The sequence below is a fragment of the Rhipicephalus microplus genome, chromosome X (genome assembly GCF_043290135.1).
Source record: "Rhipicephalus microplus isolate Deutch F79 chromosome X, USDA_Rmic, whole genome shotgun sequence".
Classification (NCBI taxonomy): domain Eukaryota; kingdom Metazoa; phylum Arthropoda; class Arachnida; order Ixodida; family Ixodidae; genus Rhipicephalus; species Rhipicephalus microplus.
Genome location: NC_134710.1, coordinates 206,811 through 219,164, shown reverse-complemented (window position 1 = coordinate 219,164; position 12,354 = coordinate 206,811). Strand labels below are relative to the sequence as shown.

The 12,354-nt window shown below is 44.0% G+C and overlaps 2 protein-coding genes across 12 annotated transcripts in view; both read right to left on the bottom strand.

Moving 5' to 3' along the window:
• LOC119175608 (uncharacterized) overlaps positions 1–841 on the bottom strand; it is a 497,980-nt gene extending 497,139 nt beyond the window's left edge. For 10 of the 11 annotated variants that reach the window (XM_075881644.1, XM_075881647.1, XM_075881652.1 and 7 more), the window contains exons 1-2: positions 696–840; positions 260–361 (exon numbers count right to left, since the gene is read on the bottom strand). In XM_075881644.1, the coding sequence (XP_075737759.1) occupies positions 260–361; positions 696–704 (111 nt within the window). In that variant the 5' untranslated portion in view covers positions 705–840. Of the gene's footprint in view, positions 1–259; positions 362–695 lie in introns of all 11 variants that reach the window. The other variant, XM_075881653.1, reaches the window with a different exon arrangement.
• A 7,832-nt stretch (positions 842–8,673) lies between these two features.
• On the bottom strand, positions 8,674–9,905 carry LOC119175607 (exonuclease V). The gene has a single exon (XM_037426508.2). It carries the CDS (start codon positions 9,710–9,712, stop codon positions 8,690–8,692), a length of 1,023 nt encoding a protein of 340 aa, XP_037282405.2. The 5' UTR covers positions 9,713–9,905; the 3' UTR covers positions 8,674–8,689.
• Between the last annotated feature and the right edge of the window lie 2,449 nt (positions 9,906–12,354).

Sequence of the window (12,354 nt, the reverse complement as noted above, 5' to 3'; positions counted from 1 at the left end):
CGAGGCACTCTAACGCAGCGCCTCCAGAATACCATTCACCAGTTTTCTTGCGCAGAACATCAAATAATTGTTTTGTTCACATTCTCCAGACGCAAGATTATCGTCTTTCAACGACATTTGCAGATTAATATGGAGATACGGGGCCAATTTTTTTCACCCAGGTGTGGAAAACGGCGACAAACAGAAGTCTAATCTTGCTGATGTAGATTGTGAATAGGTCTTAGCGAAACACCTTACGAATATTAAAAACAATTCTCACCCTAGAGTCATCGGCCAGCGACCATTCCGCAGCCCGGGCTCGCATGTCGGCAGTTGTGAGCGGCTGCTCCCACACCTTTGTAGCCTCGTTGTCGTGTACTACCTGTGCAAGGCACGCCCAACTTATTCAATGCGCGCACTCACACACTTCTGTACCATGGTACTCGAAACGCACGGTTGTGCTTAAGTGTGCCACACAGAGGCGGAAACATATCTAGATTTGCCATAGCGTACTACTATTATGGTCCCAGCAGTCTATAAAATATTCCTCGCACTTAGGTAAAGAACAAAGTCAGGGCGCTTCACATGTTGCGCTCTGAACTACGCCCCTTGGGCAACGCGGTTGTGAGAGCGTGACCAGACAAAGAAAAAGGCGAAGCTATTGGCAGGTATAGTGCACATTCGTGAAGCCCTCAATAAGAGAAGGCGAACCTTACAGTGCTCATGATCAAGCGGGGACTCAGCCGGTTACGACAGCGATGGTAGAACAGCGGCCCACAGAACACCTGAGCGGCCGTATAACAAACTATTATTTCGTGCACGACCTACTGTATTGTACTGACCTGTCCAGCGAGCGAAGCGCCAGCACGCCCTTTCTGGTACTGGCGCCTGCCGCTATGCACTCTGTGGCGCTACAACTTACCTCATCCTAAGGCCCCTAGCATCCGCACCGGTTGCTGACGGCCAAAACATAGGCCGCCGCGCTTTTTTTTTTCTTCTTTGTCATTTGCTCGCGCGACACTGGGAGAAAAGCAGCAATGTTTACGCATGCATACACTCTAGATGATTGAAAAAATGAATAAAAGCCTCTTTTTGAATACACTTAAAAGTATAATGACGATCTTTTGCCACCGTCTCTTCGTGTCGAGCTGCGACAGAAGCGTGCAGGTAGGTGCAGTTTTTACACCAGCGAAGCGAGGTTTCTTGGTGCAAATGAACCATCACGATGGTGGTGTGCTGCGTGCCTTTCTGCGAATCAAGGCAGGGGAAGACCTCTGATGTCACTTTTCATGAGTTTTCAGTGACCGAGGTTGGTGAAAAATGGATCAAGGTGATTTCTAGAAAGGGTCTTCTCAACTAGGTGTTGTCTGGTATGCTGAAAATATAATGGGTTGTAAATGACTACGTGTCTTTAAAAGAGCGAGTTGCTGGGCTGGTTGGTGGCGCATGACAGACTGATACGCATATTAGCGCAAAAAAATAAATAAACCAATAACCTCAAGAAAGTAAATGACGACGTGCTATATATACTCACAACTTTTTATTAGCAAAAAAAAAAAAGATGACAAGAGTGCACATATGGAAGTCATGTCACTACATGTGGTTATGCAACTATGTTTTCAAATACACCCATTGTGGGAAGAAGCAGCTTCTTCGAGATTGCTTTGGTATATTCTCGAACGTGCTTGGCGTTCCCGACTCGCACCTCGTCGGTGTCGTTGGTCTTCCACTGCCGACGCTTGCGTACGGCTTCCCTGGCTCGCCCCTCGTCGGTGTTCCAGGCGCGACGCCAACTACGCGAACGCGATCGACTTCGGTAATCCCTAACGCCGGCGACGGCCGGGAAAGGTACGCGCACTCTAGCGGGAAGCATGCCGCAGCAGTGTCTCGCTCGTTGGCGTGATCGCGCCGCGCTGCAAGCAGGGGTACACCAGACCACTTGCGGTGCGCTGTCCACGTTGCCGGCGCTGCGGGACCACGGCCGAGCTAGACGACAGCGCGCGAGTGCGCCTACTTGCGGCTTCTTTTCACCAAAAGATGGAGAGAGGTGGCGCGGTTGAGGAGCTGATGCTGACGTGAGGAGTGGGCTCGAGCGGTGCAGAGGGTAAAGTTGTTGTTGTTAGTGGTTTATGAGGAAAAGGAAGAAGGCACCTAATTTCTGTCTGCCTACAGGCGACGGTAAAGTGAGTCAGATGACAGGCGGCGACAGATTAGGGAGAGAGTGACGCCACGCGCGCGCACTGCAAGGGAAGGCGTGGCCTACTCGGCACCGCCTCGGTGCGGAGGGACAGGGTTACACAGACTAGTCGAAGAGATGCTTCGCGTATAATAAGTGAGCGTCAATAAGTGGCCTCGAAGCAAAGTGTCTAATGGACGGTTGATAACGGCAAGGGAAACAGTACCGTCACTGAGGGCGTCGTCGAAGTGAACGTTAGATGCGCTGTTTGCTGTATAAGTTTCAGTTTCTCCAGTTGAATTCGATTTATTGCCTTGCTCCGCGGTGATTACCAGTAGCCGCTATTCCAAAATTTCAAAGTGGCTATAGACTATTCATAGGAAGGGGTTGAATTCACCCATTTGACTGAACTGGCCATCACCCCTGCTTAAAAAGTTAATTTTTATAAATACTGCCGTAATTATCTTTGTACGCATTTAAAGATGTTTTGTGCCACAGGCAAGGAAATGTCGCAAATAGCACGCAGATACCTACTATCTGTAATTTTTGAAGAATATTGGGCACATTTCTTTAAACACCCTGTATATATGGCAGCATATTACATCATGTGAACGTGCACAAAACATTGCATAATTATCATTCATAGGTTAAGCAGAAAACACTTAAACTTGGTGGGATACTTGAGTATACAACCTAGATATGTGCCGCACCAATACTAGTACTGAAGTATTATCTTTCAGCGTATTAGCCTGGAATATGAATCTCTCCATGTACGTTCAAATACAACTTTTTGTTTTTCCGAAACGAGCCAAGTACCTTTAACTGAAATGTAGCACTTTTCGGTACTGACAACATAGTGGGGCCTGCTCAGACACTTTTTCGCAAATGTGTTCATGTGTACCCCAGGAAGGAAGGAAGAAGGACAGTGATGTTAGCCAGTTTTCAGACCAGCTTGCTACCCTGTGATGTACGCCAAATACCTGAAATCTTTATTGCAGCTCGTGTCTACATAGACCACTGTCCTCAGTATTCCGGAGTAAAATTTGTATTTGGATTCAAACATTTCCTTTGGGCATGATTTATCTCGTAAAAGAAGTCTAAAACGATTAGAATATACGGTATAGCAGTATTTTGCGATAAAATTAACTCTATTCGTGTGATTCCGTCGGGCGTAATGGTGATGAGTAGACTTGAAGAGCGAGTGGTCCTTCCTGGCAAAAGGTCCACTATTCTGTACTGTCAGTAGCCCTTTCTTCTTCTTGGCATATATTGAAGACCTTGAAAAGTGCTCCAGCTCTTCTTCTTTTGAGCTCGTTGTATGCACCATGTCGTTTCGGATCTCTTCTTCATCAAAGAACAGATCTATGCCCCGTACCTTCATCTCATGTGCCTTTCATTAAAAATATATCATCTTGGTACAAAAGAAGCGCTAAATTCGAAGGGAAACACTTAGAGCCACAAAAAAGTAGCAAAACTGGCCTCTTACTCTGTATATCTGAATTTTGCCCTACAACATTATGTACTTCAGTGAGTGCCAACTCAACCTAAGAAAAAAAAAAGAAAACTAACTGAGTAGCATAATACGATAGCACAGACCCAGGACACAAGTGAAATGCAGTGGATGAGACCATGGTGGTTATTTTAGTCACTGCTTCTGACACAGCGCTTGTTCAATGAATGTGGCTCAGTTTGATTGAAAGAAATTCAGGATTTGGCTCATTTTCTAAAGTTCCTGTTACAATTAGGAATTGACCTTTTAAATTCAATCTGTTTTAGAAGTTAAAAATATTTAAGACGCACTTAACGCTCATTTAGAATTCAGCTCAGTTTTGGTTTCTGCATATGGCTATTTTTGAAAAAGAAGTCACACATTTGGAACCCTGCCTTTGTCAATCAGTCAATCAATCGATTTTTATACATTCAGGAACAAGATAGGTTTGTACGCAGGCACACTGGTTACTAAACAAAGAGGGGTAAAATAATTGTTAGGTTCAAACCTTACAGCCCAGTACAGATAACACATACTGAATAACAGGAACTCTAAGATCAGTAATGATTGTGAAAGAAAAATTCTTAGATGCTTTAGCAAACGAGAAAATTCACTGTCGGCATTGGCGTCGTGTGTCGGCGATGTTGTTCATGGCAACATGAGTGATGCAAAAAAAAAATCATGACATGATGAGAGTACCATGTGACGTCATGAAGACATGACAGATAAGAAAAATTTGCGTCTTCATCATGGCGTCACCGTGCCGTCACTATGGCGTCATCACATGAGATAAACGCTTGGTCAAGGGAGGGCAGAAAGATTGCAATGCGTTCGATTCTGGAGGCAGTGCAAATCTACCGTAGGTGCGAAACGTTTTCGAGAGGGAGTGGTGGATGATAAGTGTATCAATTTAGATGAAAAAGAAGAGGGCTTCAACTTTCAAGTCGTAGATGAATACAAAAAGGAACCTGTAAGTTTTTGCTATCACAGTACATACTTAAAGAGGATATAAGAAACAAACTTTAATAAGGCAAAAGTAAAGGGCGGCTCACAAGAAAGCACACACGAGAAAGCATGTTCACAAGAAAGCACACACGAGAAACATAAATAGACAACACGTTCTGAAAGGCATTAAAGTAAAGAAAATTACGCTTGTGAAACATTTAAAGAAGGTCTGTGGCTTGACTTAAATACGGTTACTATAGAAGCGTCTCAACCTCTCTACGGTTACTATGCCCTCTACGAACTGGGCCATAAAATTGAAGACATGCCCACCAGTGTCAGTGTTCAGGTTGTGTGCGCAATCATAGGCGTGCGCACGAGGGGGGCAGAAGAGGCGGCCGCCCCCCTAGTCACCTAAGAGGGGGGCGCAAAATCTGCTTCCTACATTGACTAGGGGGCAGTGTGCCCTCCTAGCCACCCAACAGTGGGGGCGCAAAAGCTGCCTCATACATTTGATTTAATAGAGAGGGGGGGCTGCGGTGGACCTTCACCCCCTCTGAACGGAACCCTGTGTACACGTATATGCGTGATTTTGTGTTTCCGGTACAAGGAGGAGAGCATGCATGAATGACAGCAAACAGCAGTGGCCAGCAAACCTTTGTGTTATTGTTCATGTTGTTTTAGGCCCCGGCTTTTGTTTTACTGAAATTGGGTCGATGTAGATTACGGAAAAGTTTTTGATTGCGATCATACAATCGGGAAGACGGATAAGAAATAAGGAGCCTCCTGAGTGAAATGGAAGAGTTGGCACGTATGTCTTTTTGTGTCTTAACTGTAGCTTTTAAGCCCACTTCACTGAATTTAAACAAACTAGCCCATCTTAACACATTACAGAAGTAACTTGTGTGGCCTAAAACAGTAAAAACAATCTTGGTGATGTATGATGCTGAAAGTGACAGAAAATGAAGTTCAAAAGGACAGACCATAAGGAACCTCCCTGTGGGAAAATATAAGTGAACATATGAAAGTGGTTCCCATGAAACAGGTTCAGACATATTAGTTGCAAAAGGGTGCAATGATAAATCGGCAGCAGTGACCAAAAAGTAAGACAAAAAAAAGCTGTTAACCATTTTTGAATTCAGTTATCAAGCAGTGAAACAGACCTCCCAAATCCAATGCATGAGATAAGCATAATCAGCCTTACAGTAATTAGCAAAGGCTATTATACACAGTGATAACATAAAAATTTAATGTAGGCTCGGCCAACAAAACTGTATCCAATGCTGGCAAATCAAGGGCAAAATTATAGCTAAACACTTGAAAATTGTTGTTCCAGTGTAAGATACCACTCCAGCTTTTTTTTTTCACTAATCGTACTAATATTTATATCTGACATACAGCTATGTATGGCCCGTTAACTTTTTGTGGTCTTTTGTTGGGCCCTGCCTACTAATGCAACATTGCCACAGCATTGTTGCTGCAATTATATTATTTAATTTTTTCAATAAAAATGTGTTGCATTATTGCTGATCAATTCTTTTATTTTCACTTGCTATTCATTTACTCTGATAAGAAGGCTGTTGATGTGCACTGCTGTAAACTTTCCAAAGTGTACTTTTGGGGGCATGAGCTAGTCAAGCTGCTTGTCAGCTTTTCCCCCAGCCTACCTCATCTTCTTGATAAGGCATATGTTGTTATTATAACTTTCAATACTCTAAAATCTTAGATTAAATTAGATATGTACTAAGATACACTAAGTGTATCTTAGAAGTGTGGAAGTTTTGAATGCTCAGACTCGTATACACACGACTACAACTACATGATAACAAAACGCCTATGTTTGCTCGTATTACCACCTTAAAGGTGCCCTGAAACACTTTTTTAAGTAACTATAAAACAGATTTACTAAAAGAGGTTATTGCCTCAAGAATTCAATCCCGCAAAAATTTCAAGAATTCGTCCAGTACGAGCCGAGTTGCAATGACTTGTCACAGGCTGCAATCACGTTCCCCTCTTCTCTCGTGCCGATGAAAGCGCTGGAAGCTAAGCAGGGAAGGATCGCATGGGCATAGGAAATACCTCACGCGTGCCTGGTGACCTCAAGCATTTTTTTCTTTTCTTTTTTTTTTTAGAATATGCGGCTTTTTCAGCATGATCGCGTCCACACGCGTGGAGAAGTCGCGGCTTCCCGCGGCAATCCTTGTAACGATGAAGCGCCACATTGAAATCAGCCTATGGCAGATAGGTGGCTACTACGAGTTATTTTTGAATTTCCTCTGTCATTCATCGAGAGAAGAGAAAGCAATCTTCAGGTGATTTTGATAAATTATTGTGTATGGCAGGCTGCGTGCTGCGCTATAATATTTCGCTCTCACGTTCTGGGGAGCCTCTACTGCTGATCGGCACTGTTTTCTGACCATGCACAAAAAGTGCTGCAGGGGCCCTTTAAAGCTTGTAACGGATACAGGCATACTTTACAAGGTTGCTGCTTAGTATGGAAGTGTGCTCCATTCCAGCGATGATTTTCAGCTTTGAAAAGGCCCTTCGAACAATAAAAATGGCCATTTAAAATCTGAGTCATTCGGACAAATCTGAAATGTCAAAATTTTACTGGCAAGTTTTTATCAGATTTATCCCAAAACACCGAGGTCTATTTATAGGCCATGGTGAAATTAAGTACAAATTTTAAAAATAGACCCTGATATTATAGACATGATTCTTTGAAAAACACAATGGGGGGGGGATTTTAGGTTCAGCAGTGGGCAAAAACAGTGCGACACCCTGGTAACACTGAATGCGCTACAGCTGTACGACTGCCCCATGGAAAAAAATGGTAATAAAGCTCACTTTCATGGCAATATCACAGAAATGGCCCATCTATACAAATGTTAGAGCCAAACTGTGATGTATTGGCAACTTAGGTAATCACTGACACACACCAACACTTTATTAAGACATGAAACAATATGTGCAAATGCTATAATTTTAATATAGTTTTTGCCAACTACATTTATAGTGGGTACAAGTAACTAATGCCAAAGAAAAATGCGTAGTGCATGCTTCAACTGAGTTTTCCCATACTTTGTCAAGAAAGTCGTAAGAAATCATACACAAAGCACAATTCCAACAGTTACCCAAGATAAATTAGAATGTACGAATTTGTGGCCTTGGAGATCTCAGAAAGTTTACAATAAAAAAATGTTTTCACTGTTTGCAATAAAATCTATAAAAAAAAGCCTCTTCCCGTGTTTCAGACGTGCAGTAAATCGTTGAGGGATAAACACATCAATCCACATATGTCAAGAGATCAACTTACATATCTGATGTTGACATAAAACAATGTTAATGATGCAGAATAAATTTTAATGTGACAAGTGAGATACTTCCGTGCCTTTGTATCGAGGTTCAGGAATTTTAATTATTGAGAGAATATGACCATAATTGCACAATTTGCTTTTCATCGATTTCACTTACAATATGCAATGTGACAACAAACTGATGAACACAGGATTTTGATCCACATTTTCTTAAGTATATCCTGCTGTTGAACATGATCCTGCTGTTGAACGACTCCGTGAGGTGTATGTTTGTTTCCCTCACCCTACTGACAAACTTAAATGCAGTAGTTTCTGGCTTTCATTTAGTTACGGGTACCACTCGACTAAAAAAGAAAGATTGTGTTGCATGAATTATCGAGACCGAGAGTTCTAATATAATAAATACGCCACAAAAGTTAGTTTTTCTCAATTTGACTGTCATTTTGCTTTAGCTTTGTGCAAGGTTGGGTGAAGTATGGGTACTATATCAGCAAGTTAATACATAGCATAGTGCTTAGCAAAACAAATGTGCTTTTTCCGGAGAAGCCAACTCTAACAGTCTTATACGAGATTAGATCAATGCCAAGAGCAATGACTTTAACAACTTAACTAACTTGTTCACTCGCCACTAGGGCACATTGGAGGCACCAACCGATTTTGCTAATTTGCACGTTGCGACACTACTGATAAAACCGTACTAGACGAAATTATTGAACAGGAAATACAATGTAACAAATAATAGGCGGCAATGGAATAGAGAAAAGTTCACATGCAGCTGCAACCATTTTATTTAGTTTGCACAAAGCACCTCGAATTGCGCTTAATACATTCAGCTTCTTTGGCCTGACGCCATTCACAAATACTTTGAAATGGGCAACATTTACACTTCCATGCATCTTCGATGTCATGAACTCCTTCTGCAGGCCTCTCGCCAGTCCAGAATGGAAACAACTCCTGCAGAGTACCCATCAACCACTTCTGATTATACTCAACACCTTCAAAACGCAGCGTGTTGTTGGTTTCCTGACTGAAATACTCCACAAGTAATTGGCTGGGGAGAGGTAACCCTTGAACAGCACTCAATACGAACGGCACCAGATGACTAAGGGAGTTCATATGCCGCTCTTCCAGCGGCAACAACTCAAGCACCACTGAGCTCAACTTCACATCCATGTTCACGCGAAAGCCTTTTTCGATATCATTAACGTCCACATTTCCTTGAACAAGGTTACTTAACAGATGGTGATACAACATAACTTGTAACCTATGCGAGCGGCGAACCTGTGCGCTTGGTAGTCTCGTGCTCCTTATCGTTTTCAATTCAACGATGTCGACTTGAAGAGTATCTCTATCGCAACGCACTTCATCTACGACTCCGTTGACAAAGATGTCGCCGTAAAGGACTCTCCCAAACACAGGCACTTCTCGGGCAATTGGCTCACCACAGAGTAAAGAGCGAACAGACTGCAGCAAATTCATGAATAGGACGGCAATGTTGTCCTCGCGCGTCTCTGTGTGCACAGTAACCACATCTTGAACTTCGAGCTGTCTTGCCATGTGGATATCCGAACCACGAGTGACTTGCGGGCTCTCACCTTCTTCAACGTCATAGCCCATTTCTTTCAAACGAGGTACTCCGATGAGCGTGTACAACAGTTTCTGCTCGCAGTACATTTGACTGGACAAATCTGACACATATACCCGACCATTTCGATACTTATAAAGAGGAGGTCTTGAGTCGGGGACACCGTCACACTCAAGTTTTGCTATCAGATCATCACCTTCGGGGTCGTCCCAACTGTCATCCATCGCTACCTCTTTAGCTGTCTGCAAAGCACACTGTAACAAGCAAGTCAGCTGTCATTGAAGATGTTCACACGGCGAAAAAATCGTATTTGTGGCACACATAACGCGTATTGTGAAGCGCGCGCACCATACACGCATTCATGGAGAAAACGCGCACTGCAACTTGTTTTAACTTGTCGTTCCATAGTGGCCAACAGTATAAATATTATCGTCATATTTTTTGTGCAAAACACGGAGTGGTGAAAAAACTGGTGATCCAAAGCTGTCCTTGTTTTACTCTTTTGCTAAAACACACAATAAAATTCTAAATAAAACACAAATACGCCAACGTTATACAAAATACTGAAATAGTGTTATGTATTTAGAACGTTGAATGCACATACAGGCATAGAGTTTCCCAAAATTACCTAGAGGGCACTCTGGCGCTGCGAGCGTTCAGCGACCATGGGAATGTTAGGTAGGCAGGATTTAAAAAGTTGCTGGAGTGGAAATGATTGCGCGAAAGTGAAATTGTTCCTCTGGCAAATTGGCGGATGTGGCGGCCATCTTACTAGGGGTTTAAATAAGTATTAACGTTCAGCGAATAAAAACGAAGCGTTTCCCTCGCACGCCCAACGAGTTTAATGGGTGAACTTTGTCGGGTGACATAGTGCTCCAAGTGCGTCGTACAGTAACTACTTTTCCTTAGTGAGCCTGTAATCGGAGGCAAAGTTCGTTGAAGATTCAGTCACCCGTACTCGTTGCTGTGTGTTGTTTCGTCGGGAACAACTTTTTTTTAATATAGAACTAACGTAGAATTTACATAACATATCAAAGCCACTTCATCTTCAAGTGGGCACTATCAGAAAAAAGCATGTTTCCGCCATCTAGGCAGTGGCAAAAGGTGGCTTCACTTCTGCTGGGAAGGCATTGCGGGAGCTTCCACTCCATCAATTTCACGACCCGGTAAAAATAGCGCAAACGCTATTTTCACCCAACTTGACCTGGATCCGTACAAAGCTATGGCTTTTGGAGAATGGTGGGTCAGGCAACCTGAGGTTCTGTGCACAGTTAAATCTGGTTCTCTAGACATATTTTTTTCGCGTGTGGCGTGCTGTGGCGGCAACCTCATGGTTCTCCAGGCGTGAGACGTGTGTGCATGCGTGCGTGTGTGGGATGAGCTATGCGCTGATTGCGGTGTCCTTGTAGTGGGCGTGGGTACTGTGATTGAGCTTATCGTTGCTCATGTTCTTGATGAACGCGGACGGTGTTTGTAGCGCTTGAACTTGCACTATAGTGTCCCTTGAACTAGAGATCATATTTGCACTGTCACTACGTGCTTCAGCGTTACTTTTGTGTTTGCTAATATTTAATTTTTTTTTTTGTGAGGTGGCAGCGTTCGTTGTACAAAATTTACTGAGCATGAAAGTATGTTTTTTCACTGTGCTTTGACTGGCACCTTACTTTTGACTGTTTTGCCGCGTGCTCATCGAATGTATCAATTGATATATCGTAGATTATCAGGTGCACGCGCCGAAGAACATACCGATAACACGTGCCTCCACCCCTCGCCATGACGCATGCTCCGGCCTCGGGCCAGGGTATTAAAACCAAGACAGCAGCCTCGTGAATAAACATTGTTCCTTCTTGTTCTGGCCATGCATCGTCTTATTCTTCGCCCTTACGATACTACAGTGGCGACGAGGATGGGATCCGGTTAATTGCACTCCGACGCCGAGACCAGAAGAATGGGATCCCGACCCCCTGCCGTCGACGACGCCGTGAGTAGCTGGAGCACGTATCGTGTCCGGTTGGAAGCCTACTTTGAGGGCAACGATATTACCGACGTAGCGAAACGCCGGGCCCTACTGGTTTCATCGTTGAGCGACAGTGTCGTCCGGATATTGCAAGGGCACCAGCCGGGGGTCGCCATCAACTCCTTGACGTACGATGACATTGTGAAATGCTTGGAAGAACATTTCAACCCTCAGGCAAACGAAATAGCAGCGAGCTATTCTTTCTTTATGCGAAAACAAAATGAGCAAGAAAGCGTCCGGGACTACATTGCTGAACTGAGAAGACTGGCCGTAAATTGTAATTTCGGGGCGACACTGGACCGTATGTTGCGGGACCGAATCGTTTGTGGGATTCGGGATGAGGAAACGCGCCGGTGCCTGCTGGGCCGCAAGAACTTGACTCGTGAAGAAGCCGAAGAATTCGCCTTAGCTTCTGAGAAAGCGAACGAAGACGCTCGGGGCATGCGTACTTCATACGCCCGGACCGAAGGTGGCGGCGTCAACGTGATACAGCAACAAGGCAGACAGTGGAGGAAGAATTGCAGCCTTTCATGCGACAGATGCAAAGGGGCACATGCAACGGCGTCCTGTCGACATCGCAGATCCATATGCCATCAATGTGGTAAAAGAGGGCATCTTGCTAGGGCTTGCAAAAGACCCCACACCCCCAGGTTAGGAACGTTCGCTGTCGACGGAACCGAATGTGAAAGCGAAGAAGAGAGGTTGTATGCTCTCGTTGCACACAGTTCCGCCAATAAGCACTTGGTGCAGCCAATCGAGCGCACCTTAACGTGGGAAGGCCGTAGGCTGCGAATGATTGTCGATACTGGATCACCAGTAAGCGTGATTCCCAAAAGCTTGTACAAGAAG

What these genes read in the sequence shown, in the direction of transcription:
- LOC119175607 (XM_037426508.2), bottom strand. Translation starts at nt 9,712, where the DNA reads ATGGATGACAGTTGGGACGACCCCGAAGGTGATGATCTGATAGCAAAA.